The sequence below is a fragment of the Arachis hypogaea genome, chromosome 14 (genome assembly GCF_003086295.3).
Source record: "Arachis hypogaea cultivar Tifrunner chromosome 14, arahy.Tifrunner.gnm2.J5K5, whole genome shotgun sequence".
In the NCBI taxonomy this organism is placed as follows: Eukaryota; Viridiplantae; Streptophyta; class Magnoliopsida; order Fabales; family Fabaceae; genus Arachis; species Arachis hypogaea.
This window is the reverse complement of record NC_092049.1, coordinates 129,451,084-129,471,187: the sequence shown is the minus strand read 5'-3', so window position 1 is coordinate 129,471,187 and position 20,104 is coordinate 129,451,084. Positions and strand designations below refer to the sequence as shown.

At 33.5% G+C, this 20,104-nt stretch overlaps 1 protein-coding gene and 2 long non-coding RNA genes across 9 annotated transcripts; 1 reads left to right on the top strand and 2 right to left on the bottom strand.

Annotated features, from left to right (window-relative positions):
• Window positions 1-5,878: 5,878 nt before the first annotated feature.
• On the bottom strand, window positions 5,879-8,991 carry LOC112744129 (origin of replication complex subunit 5). 7 transcript variants are annotated; one of them, XM_072214969.1, is made up of 6 exons: window positions 8,813-8,991; window positions 8,279-8,732; window positions 7,820-7,910; window positions 7,217-7,543; window positions 6,945-7,125; window positions 5,879-6,355 (listed from the first exon to the last, which is right to left on the bottom strand). In XM_072214969.1, exons 1-4 carry the CDS (start codon window positions 8,923-8,925, stop codon window positions 7,530-7,532), a joined length of 672 nt encoding a protein of 223 aa, XP_072071070.1. In that variant the 5' UTR covers window positions 8,926-8,991; the 3' UTR covers window positions 5,879-6,355; window positions 6,945-7,125; window positions 7,217-7,529. The 7 variants fall into 7 exon arrangements, with proteins under 7 accessions (XP_072071070.1, XP_072071069.1, XP_025649417.1 ...); XM_072214968.1 differs by having other exon boundaries at window positions 7,217-7,610; window positions 7,747-7,910; window positions 8,813-8,973; XM_025793632.3 differs by having other exon boundaries at window positions 7,217-7,610; window positions 8,813-8,973.
• A 605-nt stretch (window positions 8,992-9,596) lies between these two features.
• Window positions 9,597-10,634, bottom strand: LOC112743183 (uncharacterized). Its single transcript, XR_011871347.1, has 3 exons — window positions 10,562-10,634; window positions 10,270-10,353; window positions 9,597-10,114 (listed from the first exon to the last, which is right to left on the bottom strand). It is a non-coding gene; the product is annotated as an uncharacterized lncRNA (long non-coding RNA).
• Window positions 10,635-16,612: 5,978 nt separating this feature from the next.
• On the top strand, window positions 16,613-19,594 carry LOC112744137 (uncharacterized). Its single transcript, XR_003172661.2, has 2 exons — window positions 16,613-16,981; window positions 19,220-19,594. It is a non-coding gene; the product is annotated as an uncharacterized lncRNA (long non-coding RNA).
• Window positions 19,595-20,104: the final 510 nt, after the last annotated feature.

The window sequence follows — 20,104 nt, the reverse complement described above, 5'->3', positions numbered from 1 at the left end:
TAATATTAAAAATTTAGGAGACTGATGTAAATTACTCTAAAATTATGATTAAAAAACTTCGCATTTTGCAACAAGAACTATTACCATTCTCTCTCTCTCTTTTCACCACCCGAACTCCAATTCTTCATCTTTTATATGCTGTACCTTCTCTTCCTCCATTTTCTCTTCAAAAGATGTCAATTTATTTCCTCCTAACAGAATAATAGAACAGAATAACAGAAGTTTGTTAGAGTCACTTAGCAATTAGTTAGCAACTAATTAGTGGTAACAGGTGCAGCAAGTCACGTGTCTCAACATATGTATATAAACTCTTATCAGCTGTAACTGCTACACAATAATCACATTCTAATTCTCTTATTCATTCATCTAAGCTTCATCTCTCTCTCTCTCTCACACAACACTCTGAGTTACCGATACCATTTCATGGTATCAGAGCTCTAGGGTTCAATGGCAGAAACGTCTCAAGCCAAGGCTATTCCACCACCAGTAAGTGGAAGCATTGCAATAAATCAACCAGCAGCAGTGGTGCACAATTTTTCAATTCCGATTTCAATCAAGTTAGATGAGGAAAACTATTTTCCTTGGAAGGATCAAGCTGAAGCCTCCATCAAAGCTCATGAGCTTGTGGATTTCATCAATAGAGTGAATGTTCCAACACAATTTCGATCAGAAGAAGATAAAAGAAATGGCATAGTAACTGCAGAATTCAAGATCTGGAAGAGGCAAGATTCTTTCTTGAAAACCTGGCTCCTAGCCTCAATGACTCCGTCATTTGCAGCAAGAATGGTAGGATGTACAACCTCTCATCAGATCTGGCAGAGACTTCAGGGCTTTTTCGCTGCACAAATGAAAGCCAAGGTCAGGCAATTGAGAGCAAAGCTCAGCAACACAAAGAAAGAAGGTACAATGGAAAATTACTTGTTAGAAATAAAGAAAATTGTGGATGCATTAGTGTCAGTAGGAGCTCAAATTGATGAATTAGCACATGTTGAAGCCATTCTTGAAGGCCTCTCTGAAGAATATAGCTCCTTTATCACATCAATCAACACTAGAGACACGCCTCTTCAAATTGGAGCGTTAGAAGCAATGCTGATGGCACAAGAAGAATGGTTAGAGAAATTCAAGAAAGCAGAACCAATGATGGCAAATGTTGCACAGTTTCATCCGTCTCAACAGCGCAGATACAATTCTGAATCTATCTATGGTGATAGAGAAGGATATAGGAATTTTTCAAGCAATAGAGGCAGTTTCTTGCAAAGAGGATGAGGAAATGGCAGAATGAACTCTGGTCGAGCAAATCCGCGACGAGGAAGAGGAAACTATGGCAGCTATGGAAGAAATTATGATAGAATAGTCTGTCAAGTATGCGACAAGGCAGGTCACAGTGCTCGTGATTGCTGGTATAGATACAATAATCAGAACAGTAGTGGAGGTGGAAGCACTCAGTCAACTGGCAAAACTAGTGCTAATATTGCTACGAGCAACATTCCTCTAGATCAAGCAACAGTTTATAATCCAAATTGGTACCCGGATTCTGGTGCAACACACCACATGACTCCTGACAGAAGCAACTTCTCTGAATTTACATGCTACAATGGCAATGAGCAAGTAATTGTGGGTGATGGTAATGCCTTACAAATATCTAATATTGGAAGTTCCGTCTTAAAACCATTTTCTTCAAAGCACGTTTTTACGCTAAACAAATTGCTACACGTTCCTGAACTCACGAAGAATCTTTTAAGTGTTCATCAATTCGTTTGTGATAATAATGTATGGCTTGAATTTCATCCTAACAAGTGTTTGGTGAAATGTCAGGATTCCAAGGAGACGCTCCTCCAAGGAACTGTTAAGCAGGGTCTATATAGTTTTGGCCAAGCTAAAGCACAAAGCCTAAGCCCAGCTGCACTCACTGCCCATGTGCAGAAATTATCCAACTTCAAGCTGTGGCACAGGAGATTAGGTCACCCTTCTTCTCAAATTCTGTCCAAGATTCTTAATAATTGTAAAATACCCTATCAAATTCCCTCATCACTTTGTAGCTCTTGCTGTATGGGGAAATCCCAACAGCTTCCTTTCCCCACTTCTTCCTCAACTTTTTCTGCGCCTTTAGAATTGTTGTACACAGACATTTGGGGTCCCTCCCCTGTCCCTTCAATAAATGGCTCACGTTATTACATTCACTTTATTGATGCCTTTTCCAAATTTACATGGATTTATATTCTTCAAAGTAGATCACAAATTTATTCTGTCTTCCTTGCTTTTAAGAAAATGGTGGAACTCCAATTAGGTACTAGGATAAAAGCATTACAATCTGATAATGCAAAAGAATTTTTGTGTTTATCTAACTACTTGAGGTCTGAAGGAATTGTGCATAGGTTCTCTTGTCCACACGTTCACCAACAGAATGGTGTAGCAGAAAGAAAGCACAAGCACATCACAACCATGGGGCTCACATTGTTGGCAGAAGCAGCAGTGCCTGTTCAGTATTGGCCTGATGCCTTCATGACTGCTGCAACCTTAATAAACCTACTATCTACACCAGTGTTAAATTTCTAATCTCCAAGCTGCAAATTGTTTGGCAAAGCTCCCTCTTTTCAAATGGTGAAAGTATTTGGCTGCTTATGCTTCCCTAACACTCGCCCTTACAACAAACACAAGCTGCAATTCAGGTCTGAGCCCTGTGTCTATCTTAGCCCAGCAATTCACCACAAGGGGTTCAAATGCCTCAAAACAGATGGCAAGATTCTTATCACAAGAAATGTCACATTTCAAGAATATCATTTTCCCTTCAAAGACCCAACTCTTGGCTTTACTCCTCGTTCATTACCTTCTCCAGAATCACCTTTATCCTCTACCCTCCCAACTATCCCTCTCATTCATTCCACCTTGCCTAGTTCAGTTCCTCCTCACCAATCTATTAACTCAGATCCCCAATCTATAGATTTGGCCTATCAAGTCAGCAATTCACATGCCAACACCACTAATTCCATCAACCCTTCAAGACCTGCAGCTGTCTCCACACTCTCTGCACTATCTAACACTCATTCCATGACTACCCGTGCCAAGAACGGTATCACCAAACCAAAACTCTTCAATTCTAAACTACACTCCAAGAAGCCATGACAATACCACATTGGCGACAAGCAATGGAAGACGAATATGCAGCATTGATGAAGAACAGTACCTGGCAGCTCACTGCTCTGCCTCCGAACAGACGTGCAATTGGTAGCAAATGGGTGTTTCGTGTTAAACAGAATCCAGATGGTTCCATCAACAAATTTAAAGCCCGACTTGTTGCTCAGGGCTTCAATCAAAGGCCAGGCATAGACTTCAAGGAGACCTTTAGCCCTGTTGTCAAGCCAGCCACTATTCGGGTTATTCTCACTCTAGCATTGCAAAATCACTGGCCCCTAACTCAACTTGATGTGAATAATGCATTCTTGAATGGGAGCCTGCAAGAAGAAGTATATATGAGACAGCCGCAAGGCTTTGAAATTGGTGGCTCGGAGGTTGTGTGCAAACTAACTAGGTCGCTTTATGGTCTAAAGCAGGCACCCAGATCCTGGTTTAATACTCTAAGGGCAGCATTATACACTTTGGGATTCTCCTCTACCAAATCAGATGTCTCCCTGTTCTTCAAACACACCAGTGAAGCCATAGTGTTCCTCCTTGTGTATGTGGACGATATTATCGTCACTGGAACTTCAAAAGAGGCCATTGCCAAATTAGTGCAACAACTTCACTCTAAGTTCTCACTTCGAGATATGGGAGAATTAAAGTATTTTTTGGGCATTGAAGTCACTCGAACATCTTGTGGGGGCCTACTACTGTCCCAGACGAAGTACATTAATAATTTGCTAAAGAAGGCTAACATGGGAGACTCTAAGGCTGCTGCTACCCCTATGACTTCTAACTTGAAGTTGACATCCACAGATGGTGTGCCATTTGAGCATGTGAGCCTGTACAGATCTGTTGTTGGAAGCCTCCAATACCTCACTGTCACCAGGCCTGAAATTGCGTTCTGCGTCAACAAAGTCTGCCAATTTATGCAAACTCCGCTGGACAAGCATTGGAAGGCGGTAAAGCGTATCCTCAGGTATCTGCAAGGCACAAGGACCATGGGGCTTCATCTGCGCAAAGCTACTGAGTTGATCCTTACAGGATATACTGACTCTGATTGGGCCTCAGACATTGAGGATCGCAAATCCACTGCTGGCTATTGTGTCATGTTTGGGCCGAACCCTGTTTCTTGGTGCTCAAAGAAGCAGGATGCAGTATCTCGTTCCAGCACAGAGGCTGAGTACCGTGGCATTGCCAATGTGGTAGCCGAGCTGCTCTGGATTCGAAATCTACTTGGTGAAATTCACATTCTTGTACCTACCCCGAAAGTGTATTGTGACAATGCAGGTGCTGTGTTAATGTCCGCAAATCCTGTGCTTCATTCTCGCTCAAAGCATTTTGAGATTGATCTCCATTTGGTGCGAGACCATGTAGCCAAAGGGCGAGTCCAGATTCATCATATCCCTGGAGATGCTCAAATTGCCGATGTCATGACTAAGGCAGTAAGCTCCTCACGGTTTGCAACTTTTCGATCCAAACTCAAGATTGAGCAACCTCAATCGTTGAGTTTGAGGGGGGATGACAGGATAATAGAACAGAATAACAGAAGTTTGTTAGAATCACTTAGCAATTAGTTAGCAACTAATTAGTGGTAACAGGTGCAGCAAGTCACATGTCTCAACATATGTATATAAACTCTTATCAGCTGTAACTGCTACACAATAATCACATTCTCATTCTCTTATTCATTCATCTAAGCTTCATCTCTCTCTCTCTCACACACAACACTCTGAGTTACCGATACCATTTCACCTCCAATTGAAAATGCAAAAGTACAGCATGAGGGAGCAAGAAATGTAAAGGAAACACATTAAGAAAACGCCAGAGTTTAAGGGCTCCAACACAAGACAAATTACATAAAGCGCTAAGCAACTAGCAAAATTATGTATGATAAATGCAGTTGAATGAAAACTACATGATAGACAATCAAAAGCTACTCTTCTTAGGTAAAACATCACTTTTTCTTTGATGGATGTCATTCGATCAATAGAGTAAACTAAAGTACTAATGTTTGATCTGATTTAGCTAAGCACAAGTTTAATGTTTTATCTAGGTCTCATAAAGATGAGGAATAAAGATATATTCATGATGGTAAAACATAACGATTAGGTGGGAAAGTGAGATTATTGGTTAGTCCAAGATACCAAAAAGTTGGCATTCCATTGCCCTTGTTTCATTGGTTATGTTTTCTTAAATTTTCAGATATCAAAAAGTTGGATCTATCCGCCCTTGAATGACACTGCGATGTGATGGCTGAAATCTGAATGTTTCAGATAATTTATTCATTAATTTGATTTGATCTTGATGTTACTTTTTTACTTTATATTCCTGCAAATTACTGTTCTAATTATTTAGTGTCAAATTATTTTTGTTCCATTTTATTTAATTGGTTTAAAGTGACAGTAATGCTTTATTGTGTTTTGAAGTGTTTACTCTTGCAAGTGTTCTGTCATATAAAAAGTAAAACACGGTTTGGAAGATACTATTTACATATCAAAATTAAACTATACTTTTTTTTGGAATTAATGAGAAAAAAAAGCATAATAATTAATAAGGCTTTCCTTAGCATATGATTATAAAATGTAACTCGAAAACCTTGTTTGTCAGCATGAAATTTTAAGCTTTCATTTTTCTAAACGCTAACAAATCATTAAAAGGAAATAACAAAATATAGACGCTTGACAAATTTATATTGAAACTATTTTATAAATGTAGCTTGAGAAATTAATTTCAAAAGTGAAGAACATTCAGGGCTATGTTATTTTAAAACTATTGTATAACTATCTGCGATTGAATAAGTAATTCTGTCAATAAATTTACAATACTGCAAAAAATTAATAAAAATTAATGAACTGATTCTACATGTCTGATAGTATCCAACAGAATCAGCTATAGCTAATTTGGACAAACCAACCAATAACACTGCGTAAATGAAGCACAAGAAGCAACATTCAAAATACTAAATGTGGGTTTGGTTTTGGCCGATTGCGACAAATAAATATGTACCGGCAAGAAAATTTACATAGGAAAAAATATATCTTAGTTCTATGCTCCCACAATGTTTATATACGCTATAAGATCACTTTGTATCAAATCAGTGTTAAAGCTAACACCCCTATGTTTATCAGCTTGTTAAGTCCTTCATGTGAAGAAGTGCTGCCACTTAGTTCTCCAGCATTCACATATTGACTTCTTCCAGTGCCAGTATTTGCAGACACATTAACTGACCAACCATCTATGTAAAACAAATTTTAAGGCTGAATAAGCATTACAATAATAACTAACATAGCCCCATGCAACGAAAAATACAGCTAACTTTATCATGGCATCCTATAATTCTCATTCTTTCCAGAAATTAATTAAAAGAAACGTTTCAATTAGTTAGCAATAAAGGTTTCATTTGAACTACAACCGCTAACAGATACATTATACTTAGGCCTTAAGCTATGGCTACAAGACATTGTGGGCTTTTAAGAACAAGAAAATTTCTTGGTTGGAATGGAAAACGAACAACTTAGGAGCTTCACGGAAAAATAATGAAAATAAGGGAATACAACTAAATGTCAGCGGAAAAAAATAACAAAAGGCAATAAACTCTGGAATTTAGTTTCTATATAAAGAAAAATAAGGTTCAAGTTCACATAACATCAGCTATCAAGCAAGTATTATTGGATCTGAATGAAACAGATCACTGAAGACAGCAAAAAAAAAAGGGCACAAATGTCACTTTAAGCTTCTGTGATTTCAGAATTGACATTAAGGATATGAATAAAAACACATCGGACCCAAACACAAATCATAAAGAAACAAATATGAAAACTCACGAATACACACAAGCAACTTGAAAAGGAGGAGGAGGAGGATTTTGTTGGTGGAGGCACACGCACACACAACATTCACATACAAAGGAACTGGATTTCCTTATATGATACTTCACTATCACATCTAATTAGATTATAGGGGAAAGCCATCAAAGCATCATTGAGTTCTGTTCACCATTTTCATCTACATTCCATAAGTGAGATTTCAAGATATAGATTTAACATATGCAAATTATGGTCTAACAGAGATAAAATAGTTTGGAGCAAAAGGCTACCTTTGTAACCCAGAACAGTTGCACACCTACAGCACCATTGACAAGATCCCTCTTCATCCTAGCGTTCTGCACCAACTGCTTAACACCAATGTAGACTCCTCCTATGGCAACAAAGGTCAATGCATAGTTGCCCATCATCTTGAAAGTTCTTATGAGGCCCGGAAGAGCAACGTTTCTCTCAACACGAGGAACATGATTCCAGGTGGCAACAACAGTACCCAGATGGTGCCAGAAATTAAACCAGTTGTTGCACCCTTAATAGTTTTCATCAATGCAGAGTTGTAGGCAGCATACTCCTTATGAGAATCATGTTTTATTCTCTGACCTCTGAAATCAATAAATGCAGAGGTGAATGCCAATGCTGACCCAGCCTGAATTGTGGTTTTGATGCTCCCTTACAGGAAGAAGTGTTCAAATGAGTGTAATCAATTCAGTATTGGTGAAAAAAAATTCATTGCTCAATTACCTCATCCAACATCACAATTCACAAGCAGCAAATACATTTCACAACTAAAGCAAAATAAAATTACCAGAAACGAAAATCCAGACAGCTACGCACAACAAAATCTAGGGTAAGGGCTTAAGAAGAGAACGAAACCGAACCTCCTTGAACGTGTGAAACTGGGCATCTTGCCGAGGAACCTGGATGATTTTGGCAAAGAAATGCAAGTAACGACGAGAGCGGTGCCGTGAGCTGCAGCAGATCATAAGGAAGTAAGGAACAAAGCAAGTATTTACATATGCATTGAAAATTATTCATTCCATCCAATGTTACAATTCATAGGGATAATTCCGGCAATTTCATGAGGATAACTGCAGATAGCAGCATCATAGGTTGTACAGATTCTATCAGACAAAAATGGATAAATAGGATTTGTGAAGCAGAAGAACCAAAGTCAAAGATTGCTAGGTTCTTTTATACAAATAACTTGATAAAGGGAACTTGAGGCTCCTTGCAACCTGCTTAAACAACAATGAAAATATTATTCTTCATTTGTTTTCCAAATGTCATATAAATAAACCAAGAATTTTGTGGGAGTGTTACGTGGGAACTGAGGTTACCTTCAAAGCCAAGTCTTCTGATACAATTGACCGATACCGATTATCAGAACCTCCTTTGGAATCAAAAAGTGAAGCATCAAGAGTAGCTGGATTTCGGGAAGCAAGAAATGCTGAAATAAGAAGATACTTTGCACTCGTAGACATGTGAAAGTCTAGCTTGGCAATTTCTTCAGGTCGCTCCGGTTTCTTTTGATTCACCTTCAGATTTGCCTCTTTGGAGTTCTCAACTTCAGCTGAAGGATGAGATGAAACCTTAAATATCTCATTCAGAGAGGATGTGATGTGAGGATTGATATGACTAAATAACTTTCTCTTCATGTCTTTGTCTTTGTCTCCATTAGGAAAGACTCTTTTATCGCTTAAAGGTTCACAATATTTTTCGTATAGTGGTTTGAAGGCAGTGGACAATTCATCAACCTGCCTAGTAACCCTAAAGAAAGACCTTAAAGCTACACTGCATGAAAAATAAACAAAAATTCACTATGAGATTAGGTAAATCTGAGAAAGGAAAGTAATAGTAATAAGATGTCTTACTCCAAGAATGAAGAATACAGCTTCGAGTCTGCTTGGTTTCTCGACAATATTTTGCAAAGATCAGCATCTGTGTAATCAGGAAAGTATACAGGGATAGGCTCCACATAACCCATGTTAGAAGAGTAAAAGGTATCTGGAGAAGTATTGCTGATAAATATTAGACCCACCTCAGGAATCTTCAGCAGATCATAGAGATTAAACAGAAAGGGCCTGCGTCAGAATTCATTATGGGCTAGTTGATTTGGGTTTCTAGTCCATGACCAAAAACTTGTAGATATAGTTTTTTATTTTAAAAAATAAATTGTACAAGTGCAACATCCAATTGAATATTTTTCTAGAAGAAAAAAAAAACAATAACAATAGTTACTCAATATCTAATTGAATCTATTTACAAACTTTATAAGTTAAAGTTGCTAATCGAGAATTTAATTAAATTATAGATACCTAAAATTAATTATTTATGTTTAATTCGATGAAAAATTTGAGTGATACTGTGTTATTGGCATTCACCTCTGAAATCAATAATCAATATTTACAACTTGAGTAAGACTACTTTATTAAGGGTGACTTGGAAGAAAATGACTTAAATGAATAAAACAAGGGACATGAGCCAAGCCTACATTAATGATATTTCATCACAGAATACACTTGGAAAATGAAATTTATTCAACTTCAATTTCAATTTTAGTTATAAGTAACATAACCATAATCTTTCATCTTCATACAACAGTTTTCATTTTCGTTTTCTTTTTCTTTTTCTTTTTTCCCTTGTCACCATCCTCTGCGGGCCTCTTCATTGAGAGTTGACTGTGATGTCTTTTGCCTTATTGCCATTTGCTTGACAAAGACATCATTTTTGGCCACACCCTCATATAAGCAAACTTGCAGAAGATAATTACAAAAGAACACTATGTTCCCTAAGGCAAAAAACAATTGCCAAAGAGGAAGCTCTTAAATCTTCTTACTTCTTATCTCATACCATCTTCTATCTAAGAAAAAAAAAATAAAAAATCTAATCTAACAAAAGTAATAGTATCAGATGTTGATATAACTATAAGTGCATGCTAATAACATGATTTGGTTGAAATTTTTGTTATGACAGTTCCAAATGTTTACATAGTCTCCTAGAGTTTCTATCAGTCTCCTATTAAACGAACACCTATGGTACACTATACTACTATCTCTATTATCACTTCATTCATTGTTGAGACTCTTGGTTATGAGGGCAAGGCATTTCTGGTTCCCCTCTTGTCCATAAAAGATTGAGTTCACCTCTCTTTTTTCCCAATAACAAAAATGTGCCTGCATTTGAAGAAAACCAAGGTTTTAAAAACAATACAAGTTTTTGTAAATCACGATGACAACTCGTAGTAAGAAACATGCATAAAGTTTAACATTAGTTCTCAAAGGTGCCTTCAGCAGCCAGCCGAACATGTTGAAATAACAATTGTACTAACCAAGAGTAAACGGGACGATATAAAGCAATGCTGGTTGACCATGCCCATCCATCAAGTTCAAAGCAACATATGTAATAAGGAGACCTGCAGATCAAAGTTCAAGGAAATGATGTAAAGACACCAAGCAAACAGTGATCTCAATTCTCATCTACATCCTAATTCTGGTCCGAAAGTGAGCCGGCTCAATTTTGTAACAAAGTAAATAAAGTCCAAAAGTTTTTATGAAAAATTACCCTTTGACACATCCTACCAACTAAAGTCATACCAAGAATCAAACATAGAAATAGCATACCTAAACCGTAAGCACTCATTGCCCACATGAAGTATCCAGACCGAAGGTTCCTCTTTGCCAACCAATCATACCTGTAAATTTATCGGTACAATAATTAAGTCCAGAAACCATTGAAATGAGACAAGGGATTCTTTTCATTTATGTAGTGATTAAAGTGTTTAAACTAGAGAAGACGAATATATATGACTTTTGTTACCATCTTCTCCACTCCTATCGCCTCGAGCTACCTGTACAGAAGTGAAAATGTTTCATTAATTCAAGTGGAAGAAACGCATCATGTTTATGAGACCAAAATCGAGCTTAGTAGAGAATGAAACAAAGGGAACACTCACCACTATCATTATGCTCTCATGGAACCACCACTTAGAGACAAATTCCCAGAAGATGTCATATAGAAAGGCGCAACTAAAAAGAACAGTTTCTATTGTTCTTCTATCAGTTTATCTCTATTCTCTGAGATGGTGTCGAGGTGAGACCTCCAGAGAGTAAGACGGCAGCTGGTGCTTGTGTGAGTGGAGGTGGAGAGCTGTTGATCTACTGTTGTAGCGTGTTGGTTGGGAGGGGGAGGGAGGGGAACGAGGAAGTAGATGTTGCCGCGATGGAAGTCAGCGTGGGGAGGAACGATGAGGAGGTTGGAGGGAGAATATTTCTTGAGGATATGGTTAGGATGAGCTCTCATGACGTCAGCAGCGTTGATGGTACGAGTAGTGAGCTCTTCAATTCTGCCATTGGAGTGAACTATACGTATCACGTCCAATGCCCCGCATGGTAGGATGCATGATATGCATCCCCTTATGCTATTCTTTATTATTAAAGGTAAACTCTTGTGTAATTACTTAAAGAAACTCTTAAAAAAAGGCTTGAATCCACTTGTGGGATTAGGCGATATAGATATCAGAGAATAAATTTTAAGGTAAGACTGGTTTTTTCTTAGGTGATCAGGTAAAGTTTAATAGTTCCAAGCTAAACGTACTAAATCAATTAGCTTTCCAAACCAAAGTAGCGGACTTAGCACACGGTGCTTAAAGTTGATGTATGATAAAAAAAAAAAACCTCCATTTCCTTGGAGAAGAAGATGGGGAAGCTATAAAAGAGAATCTGCGCGCATTTTGGAGAAGAAGATGCAACCGCATAATGTTAAACCAAAATATATATAGAAAAAGAGTTAGCTAGAAAAAGATGCGGGTCACATAAAGAGAAAGAGAGAGAGAGTGAAAGGGAATGGAAATGGGAATGGCCGAATAGTTTTAATTATAATAAAAAATATTGTGTGATATATTTTGATTGTTAAATGACTAACTAATAATTAGTGATAATATATAAAAGAGTTAAAGTGAGTAGAGAGAAAACATAGAAAAGAGAAGAGGAGAAAGGAGAGACTTCATTGATTTAAATTTTTTTAATTAAATTGCAATTAGAAAATGTTATATACATTTTAATTGTGAAATTAGTAATATGTAATAGATATAATAAATTATTAATAGTATACATAAGAGATAGAGTGATAAAGGACGAAGAGAAATAGAGAAACAGAAAAGGAGAGAGGTCTTTAATTTTGAAAAAAAAAAATTAATTGCAAAAAAAAGAGTATTATGTGACACGTTTAGATAATAAATTTTAAAAATTGTGGCATATTGATTAAAAACCTTAAAAAAATAAAATAAGTGAAAAAGTGAGAAAAAATTTATTAATTTTAAAAAAATATACATTATTTTAATTATAATAAAATAGAATATAATGTGATACATTTTGATTGTCACATTAATAATATATTTTAATTTTAATTTAATAAAAAATATTATATATTATATTTTGATTGTTAAATTAATAATTAATATTAATATATAAAAAAATGTAGTAGGTGAAAGAGGATAAAACATAAAAAAAAAAGAAAAGAAAAACCTCCTTAATTTTAAAAAAAAAAGAAATTTTTAATTTAATTACAATATAAGTGTATCAAGTATTATATTTTGATTATAAAATTATTATTTTAATTACAAAAGCTACTATATAATTATTCTATAAGTCAGGTTTTACTTTATTTTGTTCTTCATTTTGTTTTTTTAAAAACAAAAAGTGTTCTTCATGTATTTAGTGTGTGGCAATTTAATTTTAACTAGAGCAGCAAATAATCCATTCTCTTATTCAAGGTAGTTGGGCTCAAGCTAAGTTTTAAGCCAAACCTATAAAACGTGTGCATTTAATTTGCATAGCACATCAAACAATTTTCTTCAGATAAATATATATATCCCTTTATTTTTTTGTGTTGTTATCTTATTTAGATTTAATAAACTTTGTTTAGGATTGAATCAAGAGTTTTTTATTAGAATATACTTTATTTATGAATGTAATATTTTTTTATATTAATATTAGATTTAGACAATCAATAAAAATAATTAAGTTGATATTAAAATATAAATTTATAATCTCATTATATTTTTTTTGGACAAAAGTATTTTATATATGAAAAATTTATTTAATATTTATAAATAATAAAATAATAAAAGATAAAATCTAAGTCTAAAAAAATAAAATAGATAAATTTTATATTAAATTAAAATTTTAGAATAAGTTCAATATTCGATTATAAAAAATCTTAACTCATAAAAATAAAAATAAATTTAAATATTTTTACTTTTTAAATCGACACATAAAATATTACAATATAACACTGTGAGATATTCTTTTTATAAATAATGTATTATAAATAAAAAATTTCACTTATTTTTTTCCCTCCAACCAAACTTGCACTGTATGGATGAGTCCTATACGATTTTAATTGATTAAAGTCTGAAGAGAATTTTAATATTATATATAAAACTTAATATGCTTCTATATGATTCTTACATTATATATGAAACCAATTTATTAAGTTTCATGTCATATATGATTCTTACATTATGTATAATCGATATGAAACTTAATATATTTATTTCATTTTATTTAATTATAGTTGATTAATGGTATTTTAATATTTTATTTTATTTTATTTTTGTACACTACTTAATAAGATAATAGTTGTATCAGAGCCTTCTTCAATAGAAAAAATTTTTTTTTGATCTTTCATGAACCAAAATTTCTTTATAAATTATAATCATTAAAAATTTGAATTGATGGCTAAAATTTAAACTATTTATTAATTGTATAATAATTATATAGTATATTTAAATATTTTAAAATAATTTTATTATGAAATTATACTTTTATCTATTTTTTTTCTTTTTTCTTCCCTTTAAGCCCCTTCATACTTTCATACTGAAACAATTATTACCACCACCATATAAAAAAAACAAAAACATTCCCTTCTTATCAGTTATCACCTCTTCTTATCATATCACTACCATCAACTACCAACAACCAGTTATATATGAGAAATGAAAGGACTACGTCGTTGTTTTGGATGGTCATACTCTTGACTGCTGCGAGAAAGTCATACTAGCACTCATTGGCTCATTGCTACCGCCGGCGACCTGCACCCATCAAATGGGTCACCTTCTGTTGCTGCTACAACTTCTACGACCATGAGCCACAGAACCCGTTTATCTCTGCCATCGAATTTCATTGACAAAATCGCTACCAACTTCCTCGAAGTTAGAGGTTAGAACAATGGTATTTGAATTCTGGTGGAAAATTTTTGAAAACAGAATAGAATTATTGATATCACTGATAACTCTGTTATTTAAAAAAAACGAATATAATTAAATGATTATATAAAATATTTTACACTATTATAAATAAATAAAAATTAATTTTTAAAAAAAAATCTTAATATATGCATTTCACACAACTATTTAGAAGTCTTACCATAAAAATGTCGTGTTTCAGACTTTGTCATAGTTTTGGAGGTGTTGAATCCACTTTAACTTATATTATTATTTCAGCAATACAAGAAAATAAAATAGCTGCACTCCTTAAGTTATAAACTAATAAAAATCAGAACTAAAGAAAAATTATTCTTTGAAGCCAGTATTATATTTAAAAATGATAGCTGTTGTTAAAAACTTTTCCATATGGTAACAATATGGTTTTTTAGGGGGTTTGAAGTTTTTCCTACCCCTAGTTTTTATAAGTCCTTAAATTGAAAAACTTTTCCATATGGTAACAATATGGTTTTTTAGGGGGTTTGAAGTTTTTCCTACCCCTAATTTTTATAAGTCTTTGAATTGAAGTTTTCAATTATGGGAAAAAGTCCTTAGCTTAAACACAAATAATATTTCTAAAAGGATAATTTTTTAATGAAATTATTATCTATACTAACCAATAGTCTTATACTAAGGAATCAAAGATAATTTTTTTAATGGATTAGTAACTTAAATACTTTCCACTAGCAAGAAAGTAAGTGTATGTTTTTAATTCTTCACTAAAAATTAAAATAAAATTTATAAGCACATCAAAAAATAAAATAAATTAACTAAGAATATAAGCATTAGAAAAAATAATATTGACACAACAAACTTCGGCTAAATTTTTTTATTATGGACGAACAGCGTATGCAATCTAATTCTATTGATTTTGTATATATTTCTTTTGTACGAGAATGTGTAATTGGTAAATTTGATTATTTTGCAAAGAAATTTTTAAAATTTTTTTAATATTAAATTGAAAGGTCGACTTTGTTTGTTGTGATTTTGTTTTTTGAAATTCATACATTAGAGATCTGATTTTTGGTTTAAAAAAATTGAAGAGTCCACTTTTTATCCTTTAAAAAAATTAGAAAATTCGAATTCTACATTTTAAATTAAATAATATCATCTTTAAAATTAATATTTTTACAATCTATAATAATAAAAAACACCATTTCCGTCCTAATATAAAAAACAATTTGCGACAAATTTCATATTTAACATATATTATTTGTATTAGAGTAAAGTATTGTTTTTGTCCTAATATTTGGGATAAATTTTAAAGTTGTCCCTAACATTTAAATAGTCCTATTTAAATCCCAAATGTTTTTAAGAATTTGTTAACAAAATTGATACGGATAAAATTGAGACGATTTTAAAACGTTAGGGACTTAAATAGGACGAAAACATTAGGGAACAAAAATGATACATAGAAATAAATTTTAATTTTATCCTTTACGGTACATAGGTACATAGTTATTCAATTATTTTTTAATCATATCTAAGTAAATTACACTTAGTCACATTATTTTCATTCTAAATAAATTTATTTTTTTTATAATTTTACTCTTAAATATTTTTACTCATCGTAAAATGTTTGTAAAATGAATAATTATATACCGTAAAAAATTAATATTATTAAAAGATAAAATTAAAATTAATTTTTATGTATCATTTTTATTTTTAATATTTTTGTCCTATTTAAATTTTTTATATTTTAAAATCGTATCAATTTTGTCTCACCGTAAATTCTATTAATAAATTTCTAATGATATAATAATATCGAGTCAAATTTAAATAAAATAATTTAAATCTTAAAAATAATTTTAAAATTTATTTTAGACATTAAAAATAAGAACGATACCTTCTTCTTTGTATTTATTATCGTAAGCAAGAGTGGAATGTGAATTTTTTTTTCCTCTCTCGTGGGAAAGAAAAGGGGAGTAAAATATTGTGAAAAATGCCGGTATTGTATCATTATGGCCAATAAAAAAGAGACACGTGTCAGTGAAAATTGCAACACGATGCAGAAGATCAAAGTCAGAAATACAAACGAATTGTACTGTAAGTCTTCAGTCTTATATGTACAGACATAGTAGCTAAAATCTCAATTTAACTCTTAAAATTTTTCGATATTACAATTTTAAATGAGTCAATCGACTTTATGAAATTTATACTAAGTTTGACGATTTTACGATTTAAATTTTATTAAGATTTTATATTTTACATACTTAATTTACTTTTTCGATTTTACGTAAAATCTCGATTTTTCCTACCTTGTGTACGGGCCATATGGAACCAACCCAGGTATGGCAATCCAAAAAAAGGCATATGGTATGCTGTATACGATTAGGTAGGCAATGAGAGATTTGTCTTATAGTGAACGTTGAATAGACAAAATTAACCCTGGCAAAGTAAGTGAAATGTCATAATTGTCCTGCTTAGAATGGCAAAAAGGCCATGGCTGAAATAGAATGGCGTAGGAGGGCTTCGGCTTGGAGAGTTGTGTTGGGTAATGGGCATTCACACTCCCACCCTTATCCTGGGTGAAACCGAAAAGAATTAACAATTGAAGCCCTAACCACTCGGTGACGCAGCCCTGTCGCCGGCAGTCACGTCAACCACCGTAGCCACATCAACCCCGCAGTCCCGTCGCGTGTGGAAGTCCGGCACCTTCGCAGGAGCGTGAGGTCGTCTCATCTGTTGGAGCGCGCTCTCACTGTGTTCACCGTGCCTCTGTCACCGCCACCGTGCCCCCGTCACCGTCTCCTCTGCGTGCTTCCCTCCCGTGCGTGAGGTAGGTCTTCTCGTTTTCTCCATTTTGTAATTATTTTTTAGTTTTGTAATCTAGAAAGAGTATTGCTGTTTTCATTTTTGGGATTACTGGTTCTAAAATTTTTTATTTCATATTCTAGTTACTATTAGTAATGGTGTCTTCTTTACAATGTTCATCACCTTTGTGATGTTATATTCTACGTTATTATAATCTGTGACTAGGAATCATTTAGTTTGATTATTTACTTAATGTTGTACATGATTTTTGTTAGCTACATTTTGAATTTTTTTTTTGTTGTGACTTGGAGTCATTTGGTTTGCTTAATCTCACTGCAAGGTGACTCTGTGATCGTCATTCATCTCTCGTCATCTCTCCGGTAGGCTGATGCTTCTTCAGTGGCATCTATTTTTGTATTTCTTTTTTAAGATTCTCCGGTTATAGTAGTCTTAGGTCCCTGCAACTTGGTATTGAACTTTTCCTCTGTTAGATACTTTGATGGTTGATAATTATGACAAGTTAGAATTATCAACAAATTCGAATTTGAGGTAAAGGTTGTAGATTTTGTTTCTATGCCCAATTTGGTGACCTTGCCCAGTGACTTCGAGGATGTATGAAGTCGTTACAGTATTTCTTGGTTTAAAGATGCATCAATCGTGTGGTGCTTCTTGTGTGAGTCACAAATTAAAATTCTAGAACTTATTTCATGTGGATTGTTAAAGTGTTACATAGCTAAGGTACCTGAGTCATGTCAAATAGATAAAGTTATAAACAGAACCTGCTAATTAGCCAAATATGATAATAAGCTTATTAATTTTGTGAATTATTGTTAAGAGAAAAAAGGGGAACAGAGGTTGGTTCTAAGAAGCACCTTTTCGTTGTCATCGCAACTGTAATGAGCCTGCAATTTCGGTTTGGGCATGAAACTTAAGTACCAGGCAAATAATAAACCAATCAAATAAAAGTCATGAAACTTTAGGAATAGTATTTGTTTCTTTTTTTTCCCCTCTTTAAAATTAAAGTAAGTCGTCTTCCAAGTTAATAATACATGAATACCTGTTAGAATATCATTGACTTTTAAATGACAAAATTGAGAAAAAATATTTTTGACCAACTCAAAATAAAATTCATAAAACTTGGAAGTTTAATTATGGCACTTATATATAACAACATTGTATTAGAAATAGAATTTGCAACATTTATTAAGAGGGCCTAGCTTAACTAAAAATTTGAAGCTGAATTGAATATGAAGATTAAGAATCTAATTCCAATGCCTCCTGAATATCTACAATAATGGCTAGTTCAGGAAGCAACAAGACTCTAAGACCCACGTATTCATGTCTTCCATTGTGTCTGAATCTTAATGGAATGGGAAACTGATCAGTGTAGACACTAGACAATGACTAATCAAATTTTTAACAGAAAGGCTAAACCTGTGCACTAATTAAGGGCCTCAAAATAAGCTCAACCTTCTTGATGGCCTCTTAAATTTGTTCAATCTATGTTTTGTATTGGCATATGTAGCCTTGACCTCATCTCTTATTTTGTTATTGAGAGTGACACACGCTTTTCTATAATGCACCAAATTTGCCTTCAATTCTTCAAATTCCCATTTTATCATCCTACTTCCATACACGGTATAAACCTTCAAAACAGAACTTTATAACTTTGACCCACTTGCTGGTTGGAAGTTTGAAACATGTCATTATATCCACGTTATGTGCAGCTTAGTCACTAATTGCTGATTCAGAAATCGAAATTATGGAAAAAGTTGCTGATTATGGAAATTTTTGTTGATTTTCTGATGCATTCATGTACTGAACGAAGCACTTTTACTGTTGCCGATGAAGCCATAGTAACTCTAACTGTTACTTTGTTGTTGAATTAAGTAAAATAAAATTAATTTCCGTTAGTATGGATTGATGGCGTTTATATATTTTTTTGTTTGTGTTTGATCAGTTAGACAGTTACTGAATTTAATAGTATTTGTTATGTGTGTATGTAATTATAGGTTGTTTTGTTTAGTCTTTTGTTTTTGTTATTTAAATATTTAATTATGATTTTGTATTAATGATGCTAAAATGCTAGCATTATCGTATTGAATATCTTAATTTGAGTTGAAACATTAATTTTCTATTTCATAAGGATCATAGATTGTAATATAATTTGCACTTCTTGATGAGGACATCATCAATTATAAGAAATTATTTGGTCACTTGAATTATGGCCCCCTAAATAATTAGTGTACCTCTGTCCATGCAGGAAACATCACTGGACATTGGCATGGACGAGGCGGCGTTTGGAACAGAATATTTAGATGGTGATGGTGACCTGGGAAATGATGTACGTGGCAGCAGTTTAACAAGGCCGGAGGAGGTGATGGAGATGATGTTTAACTCTCCCGATGAGGCTGCTTGTTTCGACGTTTCCAAGTGACGATTCCAGTAAACTTATCCGCCGTTGCAAATGCCTTAGCAATCCTTTCCATATCGCATTGTGCTCTTGTTAATGAACCAATGTTACTTACCTTTTCATGCAGTTAACTTACTTTTCGATCATGCATTCTACCTTAGTTGTTACATCATTAAAATAAATTCCTCTACCCACACCATGCAGACTTGGAATGGTTTCCACTAATCATGCTTTCGCTTATATTACTTATCATCTAAACGAAGACAACAACGAAAAATAACTATTTATTCTAAAAAACTAATATCATGCCCAATAATTGTCTATTCTAAAAAATTAAACATAATGAATTAATACATTTCTATAAATAACATCGATCCATGTTGAAAAGAGTAACTGAAGCGCGACAATACGAATAACAATATACTACGTCACAAGTAAAATTGTGTATTTTTCACCTAATCAACACTTTTTTTCTATAAAATCAACAAAATACGATTTATTTTTTTTTAATTTACACGTGTATCAAAAACAGACAATTACTTTGCAATAAAAAAATAATAACATTTAATTTAATACTATCTCATATATAAAATATTATTAATTTATTTAAAATTCATTTTATTTAACAAAAGTGTTTTCATATCCATCATTTTTTTTTGGAGTACAAAATAGAAAATACTTAATTAATATAAATATTTTTTTTTCAGCTGAGTCCCACAACAACAAGCCAACATT